At 54.2% G+C, this 21,742-nt stretch overlaps 3 protein-coding genes across 5 annotated transcripts; all 3 read left to right on the top strand.

The window, feature by feature from the left end:
- Window positions 1–6: 6 nt before the first annotated feature.
- On the top strand, window positions 7–2,731 carry FUT1 (fucosyltransferase 1 (H blood group)). Of its 2 annotated transcripts, none has more exons than XM_045531234.1 (2): window positions 7–374; window positions 712–2,731. In XM_045531234.1, the coding sequence occupies exon 2, from the start codon at window positions 714–716 to the stop codon at window positions 1,812–1,814; it is 1,101 nt and encodes a 366-aa protein (XP_045387190.1). In that variant the 5' UTR covers window positions 7–374; window positions 712–713; the 3' UTR covers window positions 1,815–2,731. The 2 variants fall into 2 exon arrangements, with proteins under 2 accessions (XP_045387190.1, XP_045387189.1); XM_045531233.1 differs by having other exon boundaries at window positions 7–157.
- Window positions 2,732–5,364: 2,633 nt separating this feature from the next.
- On the top strand, window positions 5,365–9,209 carry IZUMO1 (izumo sperm-egg fusion 1). The gene is made up of 9 exons (XM_045531237.1): window positions 5,365–5,686; window positions 6,135–6,209; window positions 6,932–7,018; window positions 7,279–7,299; window positions 7,647–7,727; window positions 7,906–8,006; window positions 8,264–8,417; window positions 8,687–8,849; window positions 9,089–9,209. The coding sequence occupies exons 1-9, from the start codon at window positions 5,452–5,454 to the stop codon at window positions 9,207–9,209; spliced, it is 1,038 nt and encodes a 345-aa protein (XP_045387193.1). The 5' UTR covers window positions 5,365–5,451.
- Window positions 9,210–9,396: 187 nt separating this feature from the next.
- RASIP1 (Ras interacting protein 1) lies at window positions 9,397–21,313 on the top strand. 2 transcript variants are annotated; one of them, XM_045531238.1, is made up of 12 exons: window positions 9,397–9,600; window positions 9,827–9,967; window positions 10,503–11,188; window positions 12,784–13,139; window positions 15,762–16,415; window positions 16,734–16,771; window positions 17,006–17,157; window positions 17,264–17,379; window positions 18,522–18,765; window positions 18,907–19,079; window positions 20,211–20,358; window positions 20,900–21,313. In XM_045531238.1, the coding sequence occupies exons 2-12, from the start codon at window positions 9,831–9,833 to the stop codon at window positions 21,097–21,099; spliced, it is 2,904 nt and encodes a 967-aa protein (XP_045387194.1). In that variant the 5' UTR covers window positions 9,397–9,600; window positions 9,827–9,830; the 3' UTR covers window positions 21,100–21,313. The 2 variants fall into 2 exon arrangements, with proteins under 2 accessions (XP_045387194.1, XP_045387195.1); XM_045531239.1 differs by having other exon boundaries at window positions 17,276–17,379.
- The last annotated feature ends 429 nt before the right edge of the window (window positions 21,314–21,742 follow it).

The raw sequence follows: 21,742 nt of genomic DNA on the forward strand, positions 1-21,742 counted from the left end.
CGCAGCCAGTCTGGGCAGGCGGCGCGCAGGGGAGGGCTGGGGGGCCGGGGAACGGCGTACGGGGTTCCGGAGACGGCCGGATGTGGGCTGCCTTTGAGGACGGCGCGCTCCGGCCACGCGAAGCCGCCTGTGGGTCTGCCATCCGCAAGGACCTCAGGTGAGTGGAACTGCGGATGGCTGAGACCCGGGGGTGCACCCTGACCTCTTCACACTAAGGCCCAGGAGCCTCTGCCACCTCCCAGCTCTCGCTGCTCCGGCACCGTCATCCCACATCCGGCCCCGTCCTCCATCCTCTCATGTTCCAAGCGGACTGGCGCTTCCCACCCCCTCGGTGGTGGGCTCTGCCCCTCACAGCGGGTCCTGCTGAGAAACGGGTTGGTGGAATAAATAGAGTCCAATTTCAGTGCACCTGACGCATGGGGAGAGGCGAGATTCCCAGAGGTGGGGGGAAGGTGCTGGAACCTGGAGGCCGGCTATTTTGGAAACCACTAGGGTTCACCTCTTCCGTCCCCATCCCCCGAGATTCCAAGCCTTTTGTCCCTCAAAGCTGGGATTCGGGCTCCCAGCCTCCCAGACCTCAGCCCCAGGGGCCTAAACCTGTAGCTTCCTCATTCCCCGGAACTGAGTAGTCCTGGACCCCAGGCCTCTCCTCCCTGACCTTCCTCCTCGGGCTCTGAGTATCTGCTAACGCGCCTTTCCTCCACCCTGCAGCCATGTGGACATCCAGCCATCGGCGGCTCTGTCTGGCCTTCCTGCTAGTCTGTGTCCTCTCAGCTATCTCCTTCTTCTTCCATATCCACCAAGACATCTTTCGACACGGCCTAGACCTGTCTGTTCTGTGTCCAAACCGCCACCTGGAGACACCTCCAGTGGCCATTTTCTGCCTGTCCGGTACACCGCTGGACCCCAACACCTCCTCTTCCTGTCCCCAGCTCCCTGCCTCCCTCTCAGGAACCTGGACTATCTACCCCGACGGCCGGTTTGGTAACCAGATGGGGCAGTATGCCACCCTGCTTGCCCTGGCGCAGCTAAACGGCCGCCAGGCCTTCATTCTGCCAGCCATGCATGCCGCGCTGGCCCCCGTGTTCCGAATCACCCTGCCTGTGCTGTCGCCCGAAGTGGACAGTCACACGCCTTGGCAGAATCTGCACCTACATGACTGGATGTCAGAGGAGTATGCCCACTTGAAGGATCCTTTGCTCAAGCTCTCTGGCTTCCCCTGCTCTTGGACTTTCTTCCACCATCTCCGAGAACAGATCCGCAGTGAATTCACCCTGCACGACCACCTTCGAGAAGAGGCCCAGAGTTTACTGAGTCAGCTCCGCTTGGGCAGCACTGGGGACCGCCCGCGGACCTTCGTGGGCGTCCATGTGCGCCGTGGGGACTATCTGGAGGTTATGCCACATCGCTGGAAGGGTGTGGTGGGTGACCAAGCCTACCTTCAGCAGGCCATGGACTGGTTCAGGGCACGGCATGAAGCCCCTATTTTTGTGGTCACTAGCAATGGCATGGAGTGGTGCCGGAAAAACATTGACACCTCTCAGGGTGATGTGATCTTTGCTGGCAATGGGCAGGAGGGTGCACCCGGGAAAGACTTTGCACTGCTCACGCAGTGCAACCACACCATCATGACCATTGGGACCTTCGGCTTCTGGGCTGCCTACCTGGCTGGTGGCGATACTGTCTACCTGGCCAACTTCACCCTGCCAGACTCTGAGTTCCTGAAGATTTTTAAGCCAGAGGCCGCCTTCCTGCCTGAGTGGGTGGGCATTAATGCTGACTTATCTCCACTCAGGACAGCTTTTGGACCTTGAGAGCTGGGAAACTTTATAGAATAGCCTGATCATTCCAGAACCAGTGGTACATGTCTCCAGAGACCTAGCACCTTCAGGAGAAGTTTATGGTGGTCCTGGAGCAGGTGGGCACCCATTTCCAGAGCCATTCTTGTTGGGCAGACTTGGAGAGAAGGGGAAGCTTTCTGGAACTGCTTGAACATTGTAGAAGCAGCAGAATACCTTGGTAATGTGTGAAGAGGCTCTTGGCAGCTCTAGAAGCTGCAGTGGCCACCTGCTCTTTCCAGCCCATATCTAAGTACTTCTAGATGCAGTGCCCAGGAACAAGGAACACTTCCTCTAGTGTTGATCATCCAGGTGTTTTCTAGAAGAGATGTTAGTTCTCCCCTGGGTCCTCAGAAGCCTGAAAGAGCTCATGGTGGGTCTAGAGCAAGCCCTGCCAGCTCCTCCCTGTGTCTCTGGAGTGCTCCTGGGGAGGATTTGTTTTAGAGAGGCCAGGTCTAATGCTTGTGAAGAACCCTGAAGGACCCTTCCAGAGGGAATGGGGTTCTGGAATTCCAGAAAACTTAGGTAAAAAATATAATGAATGTATAACCAGAAGCTCAACACCCCACGGTTGCCAGAAAGATTAGGGGAGAAGACAAACTATTGCAGCCAACATCCTGCTCTGCTTCCAGGCTCTGGAAAAGCTGGGTGCATGGTGAGCAGAGTGGAACTCTCTTCAACGCTTCAGCCCAGAAAGTGTCAAAGATTTTTTTTTGGTGGGGGTTCCAGGGTAGTAGACAGGCAAGGATGTGGAAGTGGGGAGAGTGATAGCTGCTGAAGTACTGCAGCTTCTGGAACAGAACTCTCCAGAGATAAAGAGACACTTTTTTTTTTTGAGACAGAGTGTCACTTTGTTGCCTTGGCTAGAGTGAGTGCCGTGGCGTCAGCCTAGCTCACAGCAACCTCAAACTCCTGGGCTCAAGCGATCCTCCTGCCTCAGCCTCCCGAGTAGCTGGGACTACAGGCATGCGCCACCATGCCCGGCTAATTTTTTTCTATATACATTTTTCGTTGGCCGGTTAATTTCTTTCTATTTTTAGTAGAGACAGAATCTCGCTCAGGCTGGTCTCGAACTCCTGACCTGGAGCGATCCACCCGCCTCGGCCTCCCAGAGTGCTAGGATTACAGGCGTGAGCCACCGCGCCCGGCCAAAATGCAGCAGGAAAGGGTAACAGGAATTGTGGATGGATTGGCAATTTTATTTTATCATCTTGCTTTTTAGAGAAGGGTCTCACTATGTTGACCAGACTGGTCTTGAACTCCTGGGCTCAAGTGATCCTCCTGCCTCAGCCTCCCAACGTGCTAGGGTTATAGGTGTGAGCCACTGTGCCCGGCCTTTTTTTTTAAAAGCTCAAAAACTGCCAAAGACAGGAACTGTGTATGTTGAATCCAAGTTCAGATTGCCTCTCCGGATTAAGGAAGCTGACCCTCCTGTGCAGGTGGGCTGCTGGGAGTCTGAAATCTGTCTCTTGGAAGCCAGCAGGCATCAATAAACATGCCCTCATGGGCTTGCACAAAGCTGGGAGGCATTGTGCTCCTTGCCAACCACTGGCAAGGTCCTGAAGTCCCAGAACCACTAGATCTGGCTTTGGGCAGGTCTGGGATAAAAGGATCCAGCCTCAAACTCAGGCAGGAGCACAGGATCTGGCCAAGGAGAACAAGATACTTGACTCAGATTTCAGGAGCCCTTTGCTGCTTTTTGGAGGGTGAAGGAAAATACCTTTAGTACAGTCAACTCTGATCACATCCCCCATCCACACATCAACCCCAAGCTTCTAGTCTTCTCAGGGATTTCAGGGCACCATTCCCAACTCAGCTGCCACCGGTAGCAGAGTGGGAGGTGTGAATTAAAAGTTCATATCACCAACCCCTGTCTCTGCAGCATTTTTGGAGCCGTGTGTGTGTTGTAAGAGGGGAAGCTGGGCAGCTTCCAAGGGCTTTCATTACTCGTGATGTCTTGGGGTGTTGTCCCTACTTAAATCCCTTGTGGCTGGACTTGTGTGAGCTGTGGTCCCTGTTTTTCTGGTTCCGCGTTTCAATCACACAGAAAAGTAAGGACAGAGAGACCTTCCAGGACCCAACGATCTGGGACCGTCAGTATTAGCCCCCAGACCTCTTTTCCCAGGGGGATCTCCGTGTTCAGCCCCATAGCCTGAGGATTTGAGAAGGTGGAGAAGGGGGTGACCAAAGAGTATAATCATTGAACTACATTTCCCATAAAGCTAAGGGATTAACGGCGCTAATCTGCTATGAAGAAAGAGACCCAACGGCCTTCTGGGAGTCGTAGTCCTAAGGTTAAAATATCTGCTTCCCGCATCTCTGGCTCCACGCCAGTTTCCAAAGGGCCGGGGGCAGTTAGCCGGAAGCCTGGGTCCTGGGGCCATGGGGAGGGTGGAAGCTAAACGCCAGAAGCCCGGTGCCTGGCTCTGGAAACCGGAGCACGCAGCTAACTTCCCTTTCGGTAGATATTGGGAAGTAAATTCTAGTCTGAAAAGGTGGCAGCCACTGTGACGTCGTGGAGCGATGGGCGGGGCCTCCCTTTGTTGCAGTCCAATCCGACTCAGAGTTGGGCTTCTGGGCGGGGCCAAGGGAAACCCCAGGGACTATCTCAGGAAACTAGAGACCCCACGCGGAAAACTCAAAGAGGAAGGCCGCAAGTTTCTCGTAGACAGGAGACCTTCCGTGACCCAGACCCCAGTGGAAAACTCCATTCCACGAGACCGATTCACTCTCGCCCCAAACAAAATCCTTAATTTTAGCCATGGGAAAATATGAGAGTAGAAGATCGTGACCCCGGCTTCCTCTTTACAAGCCCTCAGAACCTGGACTGGGCTCCTTAGCGAACCCTAGTGTTTGAAGGCACCGCATAAGTCAGGGATCAAGGTCGGGGAGCGGCTGTTGAGGATGCATCGCTGTTCAGGGTGTATCAGGTCTCGTCTGTTTCCTAAGAGGGGTGTGCCCTGCAAATTGGGGGTCCGTTAGTCTTGGGAAAGGGTGAACAAGGCCAGTATGGAGGGCGGCATGAAGTCTTGCTTAAGTGTGTAGCGTCCCCAGTTTAGGGACTCGGAGTGTGTTTTGATTTTGAGAGAGTTCTGAGTTTGACGATATCCTCGTTGGTTCTGTATTAAATGGTTTATTTGGTTTGGGCATTGAATTTTCAGCTTGAGGTGCAAGGTCTGAGTGGTAGTGCCTCAGTGTTGATACACTTAAGGTTTGGAGTTTAGGATCACATCAATTTGGGAAATTGAGAATCCTGTAGTTTGGGAAGGGGTAAACCGAGCGGGGAATTCTATGTCCTGAATTTGGGGACTGGTGAGTCCCTCCTCTTTAATAGTTTGCTGAGCTCTCAGTTGGAGTGCAGTGAGGACTCTAAATTGGGGGCCCCTGGATTCAATTTCACATTTTGGAGGTATCTGATGAAGGATATCAGTCCTCTTCATTTGGAGATTTCCTAAAGATCCTCGTTTCGTAGTTTGGGGACCTGGTGGATGGGGGTCTAGTGCGGCTCTCTGAGATGACCTTTGGCTTCTCTTTGCTTAGCGTTCACCTGCTCTTGGTTTAGAGTGAGAGGACCCTTCTTGACGGTCTTCAAGGACTGCGGCTCTTGACTGCAATGAAGCCAAGTTTTGCCCTCCTGTTGGCAGCTCTGGCCAGCTACCTGCTTCCTGCAAGGGGCTGTGTCATGTGTAGCCCCTTGGTCAGGACGGCACTAAGATCCTTGAAAGAAGATTACCTGCCTGACCACCTGGATGTCCAGCATCACAAAAATGTGATGGAAAGGGTGGAACAGGCCATGCACGATTTCAAGAACTTGCCACTTGAGGAGGATTCCTTTATGGGGGCCATTGGTGAGAGGGTAGGGCAGAGAGCAGACTCCAGGGTTCTGGGAATGGAGAGGGCTGGGGCCAGGGGGAGGAAGGGGCTGGAAGCAGGTCTTTTGGGTGCACCAATGGAGGAGGCTGAGATTCTGGGGTTCCCTAGGGCCAGTAAATACTGTTTTCCATACATTTATTTATTTATTTTCAGAGACAAGGTCTCACTCTTGCTCAGATTAGTCTCAGACTCCTGAGCTCAAGCGATCCTCCCGCCTGGGCCTCCCAGAGTGCTAGGATTACAGTGAGCCATCGCGTCCGGCTGTAATAATTACCTTACCCCTTATCTGACAATTTTCTGTACAACTCCCAGAAGGCTAATCCTTAACCAGGCCTACCCTTGCCCCGTGGACTCATGCATATTTCTAAGGCTAGGTGGGCCAATAAGACAGTAATGCTGGAATCTGGGGTTCTCCCCCCACAGATGAGACCACACTGAACAAGGCATCCTGGAGTTTGATAAAGGATCTAAAACGCATCACTGACAGTGATGTAAAAGGTAAATAGACCCAGGGGGCAGGGGGCCCCACAATCTCTTAGGAAAGCCACTGCTGGTGATGTGTGGTCTCTTGGTCGGACTGTTAGCTTCAAATTGCAGCTCTGCCACTTCCTAGCTGTGTGGCCTTGAGCAAGGGACTTTGAAGCTTCCTCAGCTCTAAGATGGGCCAGGCGCGGTGGCTCACACCTGTAATCCTAGCACTCTGGGAGGCAGAGGTGGGAGGATCATTTGAGCTCAGGAGTTCACGACCAGCCTGAGCAAGTGCGAGACCCTGTCTCTACTAAAAATAGAAAGAAATTAGCTGGACAACTAAAAATATATAGAAAAACTTAGCCAGGCATGGTGGCGCATTCCTATAGTCCCAGCTATTTGGGAGCCTGAGGCAGAAGGATCGCTTGAGCCCAGGAGTTTGAGGTTGCTGTGAGCTAGGCAGATGCCGCGGCACTCTAGCCTGGGCAACAGAGCGAGACTCTATCTTAAAAAAAAAAATAAATAAATAAAATAAGATACTCTAAAATGGAAGGCATACAGTGCCTTGGTTCCTCAGTTGCTGTGAAGATTAAATGTGTATTGCTTTGCCTAGTGGCTGGCATTATGTTAAGTGGTCAGTTTTGGTGCCCTTCCCTGAGAATGCCTGTCTCTGCAGACAGAGGCAAACTTCTGGCACCTTATATCTGGGATTGGGGGTGGGAGGACCACTGCACCATTCTGTTTCTTCCCAGGTGAGCTCTTTATGAAGGAACTATTCTGGATGTTGCGCCTGCAAAAGGAAACCTTTGCCACCTATGCTGCTCAATTCCAAAAAGAGGGTGAGAGAAGGTGGGAGTCTGGGACCCCAGCCCCCTCCTTCCACAACCCAACAGTCCCTATCCCCAGCCTCTTATTTACTTCTCTGAGCTCAGTTCCTCTGCTGCCCCAGACTTCTCCTCCCTCAGACCCAAGTCCTTCCCCCTCAAATCCAAGAGTCCAAATCCCAGCTCTTCCCCCAACCCTCTCCTCCGTCGTCTTTAATTTGGAAATCTGACTGTCATCTCTCTCTCTCTCTCTCTCTTTTTCCCTTCGGAGGCAGCTTATTGTCCCAACAAATGTGGTGAGTACAGATCGTGGAAGCTGGCTCTCTACCCCTCATCGCTGCCCCACGAATGCACAATCTTCCCCTTCCCTTCTTTGGATCCTGGTGTTTTTTTCGTTCTCCACGTCTGAGATGTTCCCAGGCCTCCAATACTCTTTTTCCACCTTCGGTTTCTGGGGGAGTGGGTCGTCTTCTACTTACACTCTTTACTGAGCCTTGTTTGAACCTGCTTCCTACCCAGGTACGTTCTGGCCCTGTCCCTCCTGAGGATTTGTCACGTGACCCGCCCCCAGCCCGAGGCCCTGCCCTCTCCTTTTAACCCCGCCCCTTCTCGGGCAAATACAGCCTTGACCCTTCCCCTTCAGGTACGATGTTTCAGACTCTGATCTGGTGCAGCACCTGCCAAAAGGAGATTCATGCTTGTCGGAAGTCTCCCGATTGCGGGGGTGAGAGCTGGACCCAGTAGGAGGGGGTGGTGCAAGAGGGGTGGGATGAGATGAGAGACTGAGAAAGCTGACATGAAGATAGCAGATCAGAGAAGGTGGGGTTCCAACCAAATGTAAGGGAGTTAAGGGAGGGCAGAGAACCACGATGGAGTGTCCCACAGTCTTCCCTCATCCCCAGAGCGCACAGTGGAGGTCCATCAAACGGAAGACATGATCCTGGACTGTGAATTGAACTGGCATCGCACCTCAGAAGGCCTCTCCTATTACAAATTTTACAGGGTGGGGTCCTCGACTCCTGCAACCTTTGAACTCCCTAGTCTATCATGTCTCTGTGAGCTCCTTGGCCCCTAGATCCACTGGCCTGCACCCACACCCTCATGACCCATGGTCTCTACTGGCCCCTGGGGACCCCATGCCCTGACCAGTGACACTGTGGACTCCCATCTCCTGCACCAGGGCCCCGTGATCTTCTCACCCCTGTACTCCCCTACCCCTGAATTCCCCAGGCCTCTGTGATCCCTTGAACTTGGGTCTAGGTTTGGGGAAACAATACTGAGACCATGGTGTCTATGAGGACAGCGCCCACCCTGACCAAGCCCATGGTGGGTCCAGAGGATGCAGGCCGTTACCGCTGCGAGCTGGGCTCTGTGAATTCCAGCCCAGCCACCATCATCTATTTTAATGTCACAGGTCAGTGCTGTGGGGTTGAGAGAAGAGTGGGATTTGGGTCCAGGAGTCTGGGGCCAGCTCCCGGGGCGTGGCCTTAGCTATGGGGGCGTGGCTTCCCGGTGGGTGTGGTTTCCTGCCTGGGGCGTGGTCTCTGGCCCCACGCGCAGGGTTCCCTTGGGTGTGTCCGGGCTTCGCGCAATTGGAGATGAGATCTCCTGCAGAGCTGGGTGCCCGGCGAGCTTGCCTTTGCCCTTCCAGGACTGCTCACCTCTTTGTCCCTTCTCCATCAGTGTTGCCCAAACGGGGCGAGGAGGAGAAACCGTCATCAAACACTGTAACCCAGGGCAAGGGGAACTCAGAGTCGTCTCAAAAGCCCGACAACGTGCTGAAAGGGCGCCTTGTAGGGCTGCTGTTCTGGGCCTCGCTAGTACTCTTAGTCAGCGTCCTCCTCGCGTGAGCACCCCACTGGCGGAGGCGGACTTGAAGTGTGGGGCGGGGATTCCCAGGTCCCAGCGCAGAAGCAGGTCTGGAAGCTGCTGGGGACAGAGAGCCAGACTTCCACTCGGGGTGGAGCGGGCTTAGGAGGGGGACTCTGAGGGCGAGGGTTAGATTATTGCAAAATATTTCAGATGGAGGGCGGCTGGGAGGGGTGTTCCTCACTCGATTGGTACCTAACCTGGATTCTCCCCTAGCATATTGTGTCGAAAGAAGCTGGTAGGTTTCAAAAAGTCGTCAGTGGTCAGCCTCGGCAGTGGAGCTGCTGAACACCCCCGGGTTCCAAAGGAAAAGGCCAAAAACCGAAGGAGCCAATAAAGATTTATCTTGTTGTCTAAGCATCTGACTCACTCCTTCGGCTTGATCCTAATTTTTGGTTTCCCAAAACGAGAGGTCTGGGGATGGGCTCCTGCCTGAGGGAAGAGGAGCCGGAAACCGGGACCCCTGGGTCCTGGAGGGACCGGCCAACTGCCATGTAATTCCAGGATCGAGGAATCGGGCAGGGCCTGCCCTACACACATCTCCTCCCCCAGGCCTGGTCTCCTCACAGGACGCCCCCTCCCCGCTCTTCCTGCCGGGTTTCCTCTTGCCTTTTCCTGTCCCCCACCCAGCGCTGGGAGCTGGGGCAGAGGCAAAGGCTGAACGGGAGCAGTAGAACTACCCAGGCCAGGGAGCCAGGGCCTCCGGGTGCTGCCGGACCCGAAGCAGGGTAAGAGCCAGGGGCCCAGGAGTCCAGACTCCTACTCCCTCCGACCCCAGAGTCAGTCCCTGGCCATGTCCCATCCCAGGACCCAGGAGTCCAGGGTCCCATCCCTCTCCTCCATCTGCACTCAAGAGTCTGAGCCCTAAGCCCCCCCCCCACTTGGGGCTCCAGGTCCCTTCCACCCCATTGTCACACTCGGTGCCTTAGGAGTTGGGACTTTTCCCATCCTCAGGGCCATGCTGTCTGGTGAACGGAAGGAGGGCGGAAGCCCCCGCTTTGGGAAGCTCCATCTCCCTGTGGGCCTGTGGATCAATTCCCCCAGGAAGCAGCTGGCCAAGCTGGGGCGACGCTGGCCCAGTGCTGCCTCTGTCAAGTGAGTGCCCATCTCCACAGGACTCCCGTCCCTGCCCTCGAGCCTCGCATCTGCCCCTGCTTATGGCCCGGGCCCTGCACCGGGGCATGCCAGGGACCCTGAAAGGGTCGGCTCTGGTTCTTGTCCTCAATGGGCAAGTGAGATGGTGGGCAGGGGGAGATGGTGGGACACAGTGATAGCAGGGCACGGCGGAGGGGGAGGGGTGGTGGCAAGCTGGCCCAGGAGATGGAGTTAGGCCGGATGGGCACGGGGATGGGAATACGGGAGGCGCAGGGCTTTGATTCACCTTCCTTCCTCCCCTCCCCGCTCACCTCTTGGAATTTCCTTCTGTGAGACTTGCCTTTATTTATTCATTTATTTATTTATTTTATTTCTCCCTCTTTGCCTTCGGTCGCTGCCCATCCCCCATCTCCATCCATCCTGGTCTCTCCTCCCTTCTCTGCCTGGGTCTCTGACCACCTTTCTCCTAATCTGTCTCCCGTGTCGGTGTCCTTCTGTGTCTCTCCCGCGACTGTGTTCCCCGGCGGGCTCCCAGGTCTTCGTCTTCGGACACGGGGAGCCGCAGCAGTGAGCCACTGCTCCCGCCTCCACCGCACGTGGAGCTGCGGCGAGTGGGCGCGGTCAAGGCGGCCGGGGGAGCCTCCGGTAGCCGCGCCAAGCGCATCTCTCAGCTCTTTCGGGGCTCGGGGACCGGGACTACCGGGTCCGGCAGCACGGGAGGCCCTGGGACTCCGGGGGCCGCGCAGCGCTGGGCCAGTGAGAAGAAGTTGCCTGAGCTGGCGGCGGGTGTGGCCCCTGAGCCCCCACTGGCCGCCCGCGCCACGGCGCCCCCCGGGGTCCTCAAGATCTTCGGCGCCGGACTGGCGTCGGGCGCCAACTACAAGAGCGTGCTGGCCACGGCGCGCTCCACGGCGCGCGAGCTCGTGGCCGAGGCGCTGGAGCGCTACGGTCTGGCGGGCAGCCCGGGCAGCGGCCCCGGCGACAGCAGCTGCGTGGACGCCTTCGCGCTGTGCGACGCGCTGGGACGGCCGGCAGCGGCCGGCGCGGGCAACGGCGAGTGGCGGGCGGAGCACCTGCGTGTGCTGGGCGACTCCGAGCGCCCGCTGCTGGTGCAGGAGCTGTGGAGGGCGCGGCCCGGCTGGGCGCGGCGCTTCGAGCTGCGCGGCCGCGAGGAGGCGCGCCGCCTGGAGCAGGAGGCCTTCGGGGCCGCGGACGGCGAAGGTGAGGTGGCGGGCTGCTCTGGGGGCGGGGCCGCGGGGCGAGGGAGGTGGGGCCAGCGGGACGGGTACTTGGGGGCGGGCACTGGGGCGGGGTTCTGCAGCTGGGGGCGGGCTAGGGGCGGGGCCTTACCTGCAGGACCCAGTCATTGGAGCGCTGAGCTGGAGCGGGGCCGGCTCAGCCACCTGGATGGGCCCGAGAGTAGAGCGGGGCCTGTTTGTTGGTAGAGTGGGATCTTTACAGGGGCGGGGCTATGTGGGTGGAGCCTAGAAAGGGGAGGGACTGGGGGAATAGGCTCGTAGGTCGGGTCTGGAGGGCCTAGAGTGGGCGGAACCTTACGGGGGCCAGCCTTAGATCAGGTGGCCTTAGGCTGGGTTGCCTGCCAAGTGTGGGCACATGGGAAAGGAAGGGGCTAGGGGAAGAAGTATTTGTACAGGCCAAGGAAGGTTATGCCACAAGGGGGCCTGGTCTCTAAAAAGACCAGGCCTAGAACAGGAGGTGGTGTCAATGATGAAATGGCAAGTGTCCGACGAGCCTGGCAGGGGTGGGGCCTGGCGCACTGAGGGCCAGAGGCTGCTCAGGAAAGCTCTCTAACCGCTTTTCTGTTTGAGTCTCCATTTGGGAAATAGAGTGTTGTTAGCAGTTAAACGGACTGGTTTGGAACTCAGGCTTGGATTCCAATATGTTCTCTGCCAGTGAATCTCAGCAAAATCCTAGGTGAAGAGTCAATGGGAGAGATATATATATGACCTAGCACAGGGCATGGCCCATAGGTGCTTAATAAAGAATGGCGCCAACGTGGGAGGATTGCTTGAGGCCAGGAGTTGGAGACCAGCCTGAACAACAGCGAAACCCCGTCTCTACAAAATACAGAAAAATTAGCCGGGCATGGTGCTGCATGCCTGTAGTCCCAGCTACTTGGGAAGCTGAGACAGGAGGATCGCTGCAGCCCAGGAGTTAGAGGTTGCTGTGAGCTAGGCTGACGCCATGGCACTCTACCCGGGGCAAAAAAGCAAGACTGTCTAAAAAAAGAATGGCAATTATAATCATCGTCTTTTCCCCTAACAAACAAACAAACAAACAAACAAAAAGCATTCATTGAACACCTACTGTGAGCCACATGTTTTTTAGGGCCCTGAGGAATACAATGGGGACATTGACAGGTGAGGGTCTCACTCTCTCAGATCACAAGTCTAGTGGTAAAAATTGGTTCATTCATTCAGCTCATTTCCACTAGGCACCTACTATGTGCCAGGGCCCGGTGGTGCAGTTACCTGCATCAATGTGGACTGTCAGGGAAGGGTGTTCAGGAGGTGGTTTCTATCTCCCCGAGGGCAGAGCAGAATCTTCTGTGTTACCCAGTCCCAGGCACACAGTAGGTGCTTAATAAATACTTGTTAAAAGAATAAACGGAATTTCTAGGCTGAAAACTGCCAGATGGTAGGAGTCATCTGGGAAAAGTGTTCCAGACACAGATAACAGCATATGCAAAAGCCTAAACGTGGGAAACAGCCTCACCTCTCTGAAGCCAATTCTTTGTGTCCTTAAAATCTCTGTCTTTCCAGGCTCAGCCTCACGTCCCCCTTCTCTCTCCGCAGGCACTGGCGCCCCCTCGTGGCGGCCACAAAAGAACCGCTCCCGGGCAGCGTCGGGAGGAGCGGCGCTGGCCAGTCCTGGTCCGGGGTCAGGATCAGGGCCCCCGGCTGGGACCGGAGGCAAGGAACGCTCGGAAAATTTGTCCCTGAGGCGTAGCGTGTCGGAGCTCAGCCTGCAGGGGCGGCGGCGGCGGCAGCAGGAACGCAGGCAGCAGGCACTTAGCATGGCCCCAGGGGCAGCCGACGCCCAAATCGGATCTGCAGACCCCGGGGACTTCGATCAGTTGACTCAGTGCCTCATCCAGGCCCCCAGCAACCACCCCTACTTCCTGCTGCTCCAGGGCTACCAGGACGCCCAGGTAAGCGCCACCTCCCCTGCCAGAGAGCCCTCTACCCCACCCGTCGGTTGGAGGGCAGCAAAACTACAACTCCCAGAATTCCCAGGGCACTCTGGGAGGCGTGGTCCAGCAAGGTTCCTGAGTAGCCAATAAGGTCGGAGACCAGAGAAGGCCCTGGAGGGGCACGTAGGGAATGGTTCACTTCATTCATAGTTGGAGGAAAGCACTGTCTTCCTCAAGGGAGAGTTCACTGTAGAAAGAAGACCCCCTTGGAAACGTCCATTTCTTGAGGGGGCGTGATGGGAGAGTCCATCAGGTGGAGCAGGGAAATCATTTGGTGCCTGGGATCTTGCTCTGGATAAACCTATGTTTTCTTGGTAGGGGGAGTGGACTGATCCATTGTTAAAAGATAATGGTTTACATTGGAACGATTTGACCATTATTGATGGAGGCAGGTGGTACTGATACTTCTATCTACTTTACATATTTGGGTGATGCCGGAATTTCTTTGTTAGATAGCAGAGAGGAAGAAAGGATTGGTGGTGGGATCTGTGGAAAATTATTGCATTAATAGAAATGTAATATTTTATTAGAAAGTAAAATTCATTTATTTGTGGTGATTGGGGCATTCATCCTTATGGTGTTGCCCATCTTTGGGTGACAGTGGTGCAGACAAGCTCAGCAAGTACGGGGACCACGGGCAAACCCCACTCTAGAAGGTGGCGGAGCTTATTGGACAGTTCCATTTTTACTGTCAGAGAGAGATTCAATAGGGTTAGGCATCTTGGCTGTAGATATGGGTGAGAGGTTTAGACTATTCAGAGAACAGCTCACATGGAAGAATTCACTCCTGCTAGCGGGGTCAAGGGGACAGGGGAGAACTCATTGTAGCAAGGGGCTTGCATATTTCATAACAGCCCATTCCTCTGGACAAGGTTGGAGAACAAGAGGCTCTCTTTTGGGAAGGTGGTCAAATTGGAAGGAGCTATTCTACCATGTAAGAGGTTAAGTCTCTTGTGAGAAGAGGGGGAAACATTAGAAACATCTATACCTCTGGTGGGGATCATGAGAAATTCCTTTGTAAGAAAGAAGCTTCATTGGAATTGTAGATTCCTTGTGGACAGAAATAATAGGTGAATCTATTGTAGGAATTTATTTGGATTTGTCTATTCATGGAGAGGCTGTAATGTGAGAGTTCATGGCAGGTGCTGTGGAAGCATCCCTTCCCGGGTTAAGGGACAGGACAGCCCATTGTTGAAAGAGGCTCATGTATTTTGGATCATATCATTCCCTCAGACAGGCATGACACACAGAAGATTCTACCTTTAGAAGATGGTCAGACTGGAAAGGCCCATTTTTCTAGAGGGGCAGATAAGTGAATTTGTTGTAGGAAGGGGTCTCTTTGGGAACATCAATTCATGGGGTGGGGTAATGGGAAAGTTCAGTGTAGAAAAGGAGTTTACACAGATCAGGATGTCTATTCTCAGAGACATGGATGGAGAACGGAAGGGTTTATTTTAGGACGGGGGTCAGACTGAATGCTTACATTTTTTATAGAATGGAGATGAGGGAGTCTATTTTTAAAAAGAGGTCTTCTGGAATTCATGTGTTTATTTGGTGGATGAAATGGGACACTCCATTATAAGAGGGTCTCCTTGAAAGTGTCTATTTATAAGCAAAGTTACTAGAAGAGCCCACTATGTAGATATCTCTTTGGAGATGCCTTTTTTTAGGATGAGAATATTGACAGCATCCACTGATGGAAAGGGAGTCTCTGGAATCCTCCATCAGGGGAGCGGAGGTTATAGGTGGGTCTACTGTAGGCATATGTCTCCTTGGAAATGAGTTCATCATGGGCTGGGAAATCACGAGCAAGTCCATTGTAGAAAGGGGGTATTCTTGGAAGTGTACATTCATGGGAGAGAAATTGATAGGAAACAGACAGAGAAATTGAAGGAAACTTTTGTTCAGAGGGAGATCTCTTTAAAGGCATCCATTCTCTGCTTTGGGAATATTGAGAAAAACTATTATTGGAAAGGGAAATGTATTTGGAAGCTTCCATCATGGGGGGTAGAATAACTGACAAGTGGGTGGGCCAGGGGTGGGGAAATGATGCAGTTTCTTGGATAAAGACAGTTTTCTTGGAAAGGTCCATTCTTTGAGGGCGAGGGTAATTGGACGGTCTATTTTGGAAATGGGGATGTCCTTGGGAGCACCCATTCCTTGGCTAGGTGTTATGGGAGAGTCCCCTGTAGGAAGGGGTTGCCTTGAAGAGTCCATCAGAAGCGGTGAGAAGATGGGAGAGTCCATTGGAGAAAGATCCCCTTGGAAGCATCTATTCTTTGAGGGAATAAAATGGTAGAGTCCATGTCAAGAAAGGGGTCTCCCTGTAAGTACCTAGACTTCGGGATGGGTGTTATGGGACATTCTACCATAGAAAGTGCCTTGGAAGAGTCCACAGAAAGTCCACTCATGGGAGATGGGGGTACTTAGAGAGTCCTGTGGGATCCCAGGAGGTCTCCTTGGAGGTGTTCATTCAAAGGAGGTAGGGCACGCGTGAGTGGATTGTAGGAAAGGGATCTATGTGGAAGCGTCCGTTCCTGGTGGAGTGGTATCCTTAGTGCACCTTCACTTTCTCTCCAGGACTTCGTGGTGTATGTGATGACGAGGGAGCAGCACGTGTTCGGCCGGGGCGGGAACTCATCCGGCCGCGGCGGGTCCCCGGCCCCGTATGTGGACACCTTCCTCAACGCCCCAGACATCCTGCCCCGTCACTGCACAGTGCGCGCGGGTCCTGAGCCCCCCGCCATGGTGCGCCCATCGCGGGGCGCTCCGGTCACGCACAACGGGTGCCTCCTGCTTCGAGAGGCCGAGCTGCACCCGGGCGACCTCCTGGGGATGGGCGAGCACTTCTTGTTCATGTACAAGGACCCCCGCACTGGGGGCTCAGGGCCGGCGCGGCCACCGTGGCTTCCCGCGCGCCCTGGGGCCACGCCACCGGGCCCTGGCTGGGCCTTCTCCTGTCGCCTGTGTGGCCGAGGCCTGCAGGAGCGCGGCGAGGCGCTGGCCGCCTATCTAGACGGCCGCGAGCCGGTCCTGCGCTTCCGGCCGCGCGAGGAGGAGGCTCTACTGGGCGAGATCGTGCGCGCCGCGGCCGCCGGCGCGGGAGACCTGCCACCGCTCGGACCCGCTACGCTGCTGGCGCTGTGCGTGCAGCATTCGGCGCGGGAGCTGGAGTTGGGCCACCTGCCGCGCCTGCTGGGCCGCCTGGCCCGGCTCATCAAGGAGGCCGTCTGGGTGAGCGCCCCCGACTGCCTCCAGCCCCACCTGCGCCCCAAGTCCTTTCTCCAGCCTCCCCTCCCCACCCTCAACCCTCTTTCATAGCTGGGTGGGATGAAACTACCTTTCCCAGGATCTACACTAGTGGCGATCACAGGGGTGTGTGTTTTAAAGGGTAAGACGAGGGAGAGACTATTCTGAAGCTTGAGATCAGAGTCCATCTGAAAAGTGGGGAGAGGCTCTGTCAAAAAGATGCTTCTAGAAAAACCAGGGTATTAACTCCTAAGTCTTTCAATGAATCCCTCTCCCCTTGACTCTAATCTTACTGTTCCACAGGAAAAGATTAAGGAGATTGGAGACCGTCAGCCAGAAAAGTAAGAGAAATGCTGCTCAGAAAGGGCGGGCTGGATGCAGGGGTTGGGACGTGCATCCATTTCCGGGTCACCCCATGCATGTCTCAGTGCGAGTTTCTGCTCCTCCTTGGGACTCACCCTTTCCAGCTATGAAGTGGGGGTTGGTCTTGGTCCCCAACTGAGACTTAGATCATGGGGTTTGGACACTTAGATGAGAGTTGGGCAGGGAACACAAGTTCCTTTCTCTTTCCTCAGCCACCCTGAGGGGGTCCCCGAGGTACCCCTGACGCCTGAGGCTGTGTCTGTTGAGCTGCGGCCACTCATGCTGTGGATGGCCAACACCACGGAGCTGCTGAGCTTTGTGCAGGAGAAGGTCATGGAAATGGAGAAGGAGGCCGACCAGGAGGGTGAGCTCTGACCCAGGCTCAGGCCTGCCCAAGCCCTCTGTCACTCTCTGAACCTGGGGACCTGGGCTTCTGGCTGCCAGCCTCCGGTTCTCCCTCTCACCCCTAGGCCTGTCCTCAGACCCACAGCTCTGCAATGACCTGGAATTATGTGATGAGGCCATGGCCCTCCTGGATGAGGTCATCATGTGTACCTTCCAGCAGTCTGTCTACTACCTCACCAAGGTCGGCCTTGCCCTTTGCTTCTGTTCGATATAGTATCACTTCCTGTTTAAACTACATTGTGTGGCTCTGATATCACTTCCTATTGGACTCAAGACTTTTTTGCTTCTCTGACATGACATCCCATCTCACCCCAGCACTTTGCTGTTATGACATCACTTCCTGTTTGAGCTTACATTGCTTCCTGTCATTCTGGCTTCACCTCCTGTCTTTGCAATCATCGTCACTTGATAGGCTGACTTCGTTATCAGGTTATATCACAGTTACCATTTTCTCAATCTCCCATTTTCTAAGTCCACTCTTTAGTCGCTGATACATTTTATGGATAGATAGAAAGATATAGATACATCTGATAGTGCCAGGAACAGTCAATTGCAGGCCTCACTTCCTGTTTTTGTTGAGCTCACTTCTTAGAGCTCTGAATTTTCTCCCTTTTCTGAGCCACAGAGCTCCCTGAGTGCCCTTCCTGCAGGGACTGCTTTCTGCCCCAGTTTCCCCGCCACCACCCTTGACCTTAATATTCTTGGAATTTCAGAGTTTCTGGCTTGTGATGGGCCTGATGCCCTATCTGTGAAATGAGAGGGGATCTTTGGGGACAGATAGTCCCTAAGTTCCTCAAGCAGCTGTGATTGTGAAGCTCTGTCCTCCAAGACTTCACTTCCTTTACGTCCCTGCCAAGTGTGCTTTTATGTCTTCTCTGTCTCTGACCTCATTTCCTGTCCTTGGCCTGATCTCACTTTCCACTGGCCAACTGCCACCCTACTCTCACTTCCTGACTCTCCATTCTTTGTCTTTCCTTTGGGAACTCTGGATAATAATTCTTTGACTGAAGGGGGCTCTTTGTTCAGTATCCTTTGTCTTCCTTGAGCTGTCTCTGCTGAGAACTACAAGTCCAATAATGCACGAGAGGTGGTCTTAAAAGACCCAAGAAACTTAACAGAAAGGCTTTTGGTCCAGGCCTAATAAATGCTAGAAATCCATGTACAAAGTAGGGATTTCTTCATGGAGAACCTTAGGATGTTGAATGTAGTTGGACTACAACTCCCAGAAGCCTTTGGGAAGCTCCCCATTATCTTCACACTCTACCACCCTGAGGGTTTCAGGGAGTTGTCTAAACACTTGTTTGTACCTCTGTATCTCTTCAGACTCTGTATTCAACACTGCCGGCTCTCCTGGATAGTAACCCTTTCACAGCTGGGGCAGAGCTGCCGGGGCCCGGTGCAGAGCTGGGCGCCATGCCTCCGGGATTGAGACCTACCCTGGGCGTGTTCCAAGCAGCCCTGGAACTGACCAGCCAGTGTGAACTGCACCCAGACCTTGTGTCTCAGACTTTTGGCTACTTGTTCTTCTTCTCCAATGCCTCCCTTCTCAACTCACTGATGGAACGAGGTGAGGGTTGGGCTGGGGGGCTGGGAGCCTGTCAGGGAGGCCAAGACAGGAGCCCAAGCTGAAGGATAGGAATGGTCTGGGAGATAGGACAGAGTCCATGCACCCATTGCCTCTCATAGCCTTAATATCCTTCTATCACAGGTCAAGGTCGACCTTTCTATCAATGGTCCCGAGCTGTCCAAATCCGAACCAACCTGGACCTTGTCTTGGACTGGCTACAGGGAGCTGGGCTGGGCGACATTGCCACTGAGTTCTTCCGGAAACTCTCCATGGCTGTGAACCTGCTCTGTGTGCCCCGCACCTCCCTGCTCAAGGTGACCCTCAGTCAGCTGTACCAAATCCTGACTGCTGGCTCCTCAATGCCACTCAGCCACCCTTTGTATTCAGCTCACACTTGGACCCCATGTCATCCCTGCCCCAGCTCAGACACTGTGGGCGATGCATTGGCAGCTAGAAAGAAGCCAGCACCAACGACGACCAAACTTGGCTATGTCTGAATCCCAGTGGAACTTATTAAAAAGTTTCCAGGGTCCCTCCCTCAGACATGCTGAGTCAGGAAGTCTGGTGTGAGACCAAGTAGCATGATGGTAAAACATTCACTGAACATAAATTATATGCCAAGCACTGTGTTTAGCACTTCTAGTAGGTTATTAATTGACAGTTTTTCAGATGAGGAAACTGAGAATCAGGTAGGATAATTCACTTGATTTCATTTATTTATTTTTACTTTATTTTTTTGTTTGTTTTCTTTTTTTCCTCTCTTTTCAATCTATTTTTTCTTTTTGTCTTTTACCTCTGGATCTCAGGCAGATATCTCTTTTCCAACTGGAAGTGCTTACACTTATTTATTTTTATTTATCAAACATTTACAGTGTATTTAATAAGTCTCAGTGGTCCAAGCACTTTACAGTCTTACCATAATTGCATCCTCATAACAGCCCTATTAGGTAGTTCCTATTTTCCCAATTTACAGATGAGGAAACTGAGGCACAGTGACTTGCCCGAAGGTAATAAGTAGACAAGCTGGGATTTTTGGGCCCAGGCAATCTGGATGGAGTCTCTGCTGATGATTCTGATGCCCTCTAGGTCAGTTGTAGGGATTGTCAAACAGATATAAAAGGTGGCTGCCATAAAATAATACATACCCATGTACACACCACCAGCGTCAATAATATAAATTATTGGCCCCTCTTGTTTCTTCTCCACCCCCACCTGCTTCCTATAGCTTCATTTATTCTGAGGCAAACCACATTTTTAAAAATTGCTGAGAACACACCCTTCCCCACCGTCACTTCGGTGACAAACAGGCTTCACAGTGCCCAGAAGACACTGCACAGACCCCAGTATGTGCCCACCACGTCCACTGCCTTCATGGATGTCCATTCAGTCATGATTCTCAGCCGCCCCATCATGACCATACACTTCTCGCCTGCTCCTCCCACCAGGCCTCATGGAGCAGCCTACGAACTGACCACCCCACACTGACCCCCGCTCAGCTCCACCATCTGCTCAGCCACTACCAGCTGGGGCCCGGCCGTGGGCCACCACCCGCCTGGGACCCTCCCCCTGCAGAGCGAGATGCGGTGGACACAGGTGAGGAGAAGTGGGGAGACAAGCATTGGGGCTGCCAGCTTTCTTCTTTCCTCCGTACCCGGGAGTCCCTATTTCCACCCTCCTCTTCCTTCTGGTCCGGGATTTTGGACTCCTAGCCCTCCCCTCCCCTAGACCTAAGTGCTGGATTCAGCCCCCTTGTCCCCCAAGATACAGGAGTTCAAGTCTCCAGCTCCCTCTTTTTTCTCAGGGGTCGCGCCCCCAGCCTCTTCCCTCCACAACCACCCACCCACCTGTCCTAGGAGTCGGGGCTCCGCCGGAGCCTCCACCTTCAGGAATCCTTAGACTAAGTTCCCAGCCCTTCCTCCCAGACCTAGGGACCCAACTATGTCGCCCGTTTCCAAGGCAACGGTGGCTTTTCAGAGTCTGAACTACTACTCCCATCATGCCTGGGGACCCTGCTCCAGGCATTGCTGGGGGTTGCAGTTTTTTCTTCCTTTGGGCATGATGCAGCCTCGGCTCTCCCCGACACAGCCACCTCACGCCCACTTTCAGAATCTAACCCCATCTTCTTTGGCCTCAGGGGACATCTTCGAAAGCTTCTCATCGCACCCTCCCCTCATCCTGCCCTTGGGCAGTTCTCGCCTGCGCCTCACGGGTCCGGTGACAGACGACGCCCTGCACCGTGAACTGCGCAGGCTCCGCCGCCTCCTCTGGGATCTTGAGCAGCAGGAGCTACCGGCCAATCACCGCCACGGACCTCCCGTGGTCACGCCTCCTTGAGAACCAATAGCAAACGAGCGCGCGAACCTTGAAAATTCATGGGGACGCCTACTCACTGGAGCCCGCCTGAGCGCAGAGCTTTCTGGGATTTGTAGTTCTTCCCCCTGCATGCAATGCTGGGAGTTTGAGTTTTCGTGTAGTGGAGGGAAGGTGGGAAGACAGGCTTGGAATGTGAGTGCCAAGGAGCAATAAAGATATCTGTGGTATTGGCAACGCCTCCATTGTTAAGACTCCGGTGCGCTAGTGATGATGGTTTTCTGTGCAATAAGGTACCGGGGCCCTTGCCTGGAGCGTTGGGTCCATGCCGAGTCCAAGGAGGTATTTATAGCCACGGTCTCAGCTTGCCCTCTTGCATGTAATCCAACCCAGGAGCGCTGGAGCCTCCCATACGCCTCAGAACACAGCCCTAACCTTGCTCTGCCGAATTTCAGGCCCTCAGTCCTGCTCGTGGGAACCAGCATCTCCCTTACACCCCAAAAGTCCATACTCCAGCCCCTTCTCCCTCAGACCCAGGAGTCTGAGTCCCCGGTCCCCTGTGGACCTGTCTGCCTGTCGGGCACACCGCTGAATCCGAACACCTCTGTCCCTGTTCCCAGTCCCCTCTTCCCTCAGACTCAGGAGTCCTGGCCCCTGCCTTTTTTTT

The sequence above is a fragment of the Lemur catta genome, chromosome 19 (assembly GCF_020740605.2).
Source record: "Lemur catta isolate mLemCat1 chromosome 19, mLemCat1.pri, whole genome shotgun sequence".
NCBI lineage: Eukaryota > Metazoa > Chordata > Mammalia > Primates > Lemuridae > Lemur > Lemur catta.

What these genes read in the sequence shown, in the direction of transcription:
- FUT1 (XM_045531234.1), top strand. Translation starts at nt 714, where the DNA reads ATGTGGACATCCAGCCATCGGCGGCTCTGTCTGGCCTTCCTGCTAGTC.
- IZUMO1 (XM_045531237.1), top strand. Translation starts at nt 5,452, where the DNA reads ATGAAGCCAAGTTTTGCCCTCCTGTTGGCAGCTCTGGCCAGCTACCTG. An exon ending in CACTGACAGTGATGTAAAAG is followed by an intron (nt 6,210 to 6,931) that starts GTAAATAGACCC and finishes GTTTCTTCCCAG; the next exon opens with GTGAGCTCTTTATGAAGGAA. An exon ending in GAAGTCTCCCGATTGCGGGG is followed by an intron (nt 7,728 to 7,905) that starts GTGAGAGCTGGA and finishes CCTCATCCCCAG; the next exon opens with AGCGCACAGTGGAGGTCCAT.
- RASIP1 (XM_045531238.1), top strand. Translation starts at nt 9,831, where the DNA reads ATGCTGTCTGGTGAACGGAAGGAGGGCGGAAGCCCCCGCTTTGGGAAG. An exon ending in AGGGCTACCAGGACGCCCAG is followed by an intron (nt 13,140 to 15,761) that starts GTAAGCGCCACC and finishes CTTTCTCTCCAG; the next exon opens with GACTTCGTGGTGTATGTGAT. An exon ending in GAAGGAGGCCGACCAGGAGG is followed by an intron (nt 17,158 to 17,263) that starts GTGAGCTCTGAC and finishes TCTCACCCCTAG; the next exon opens with GCCTGTCCTCAGACCCACAG.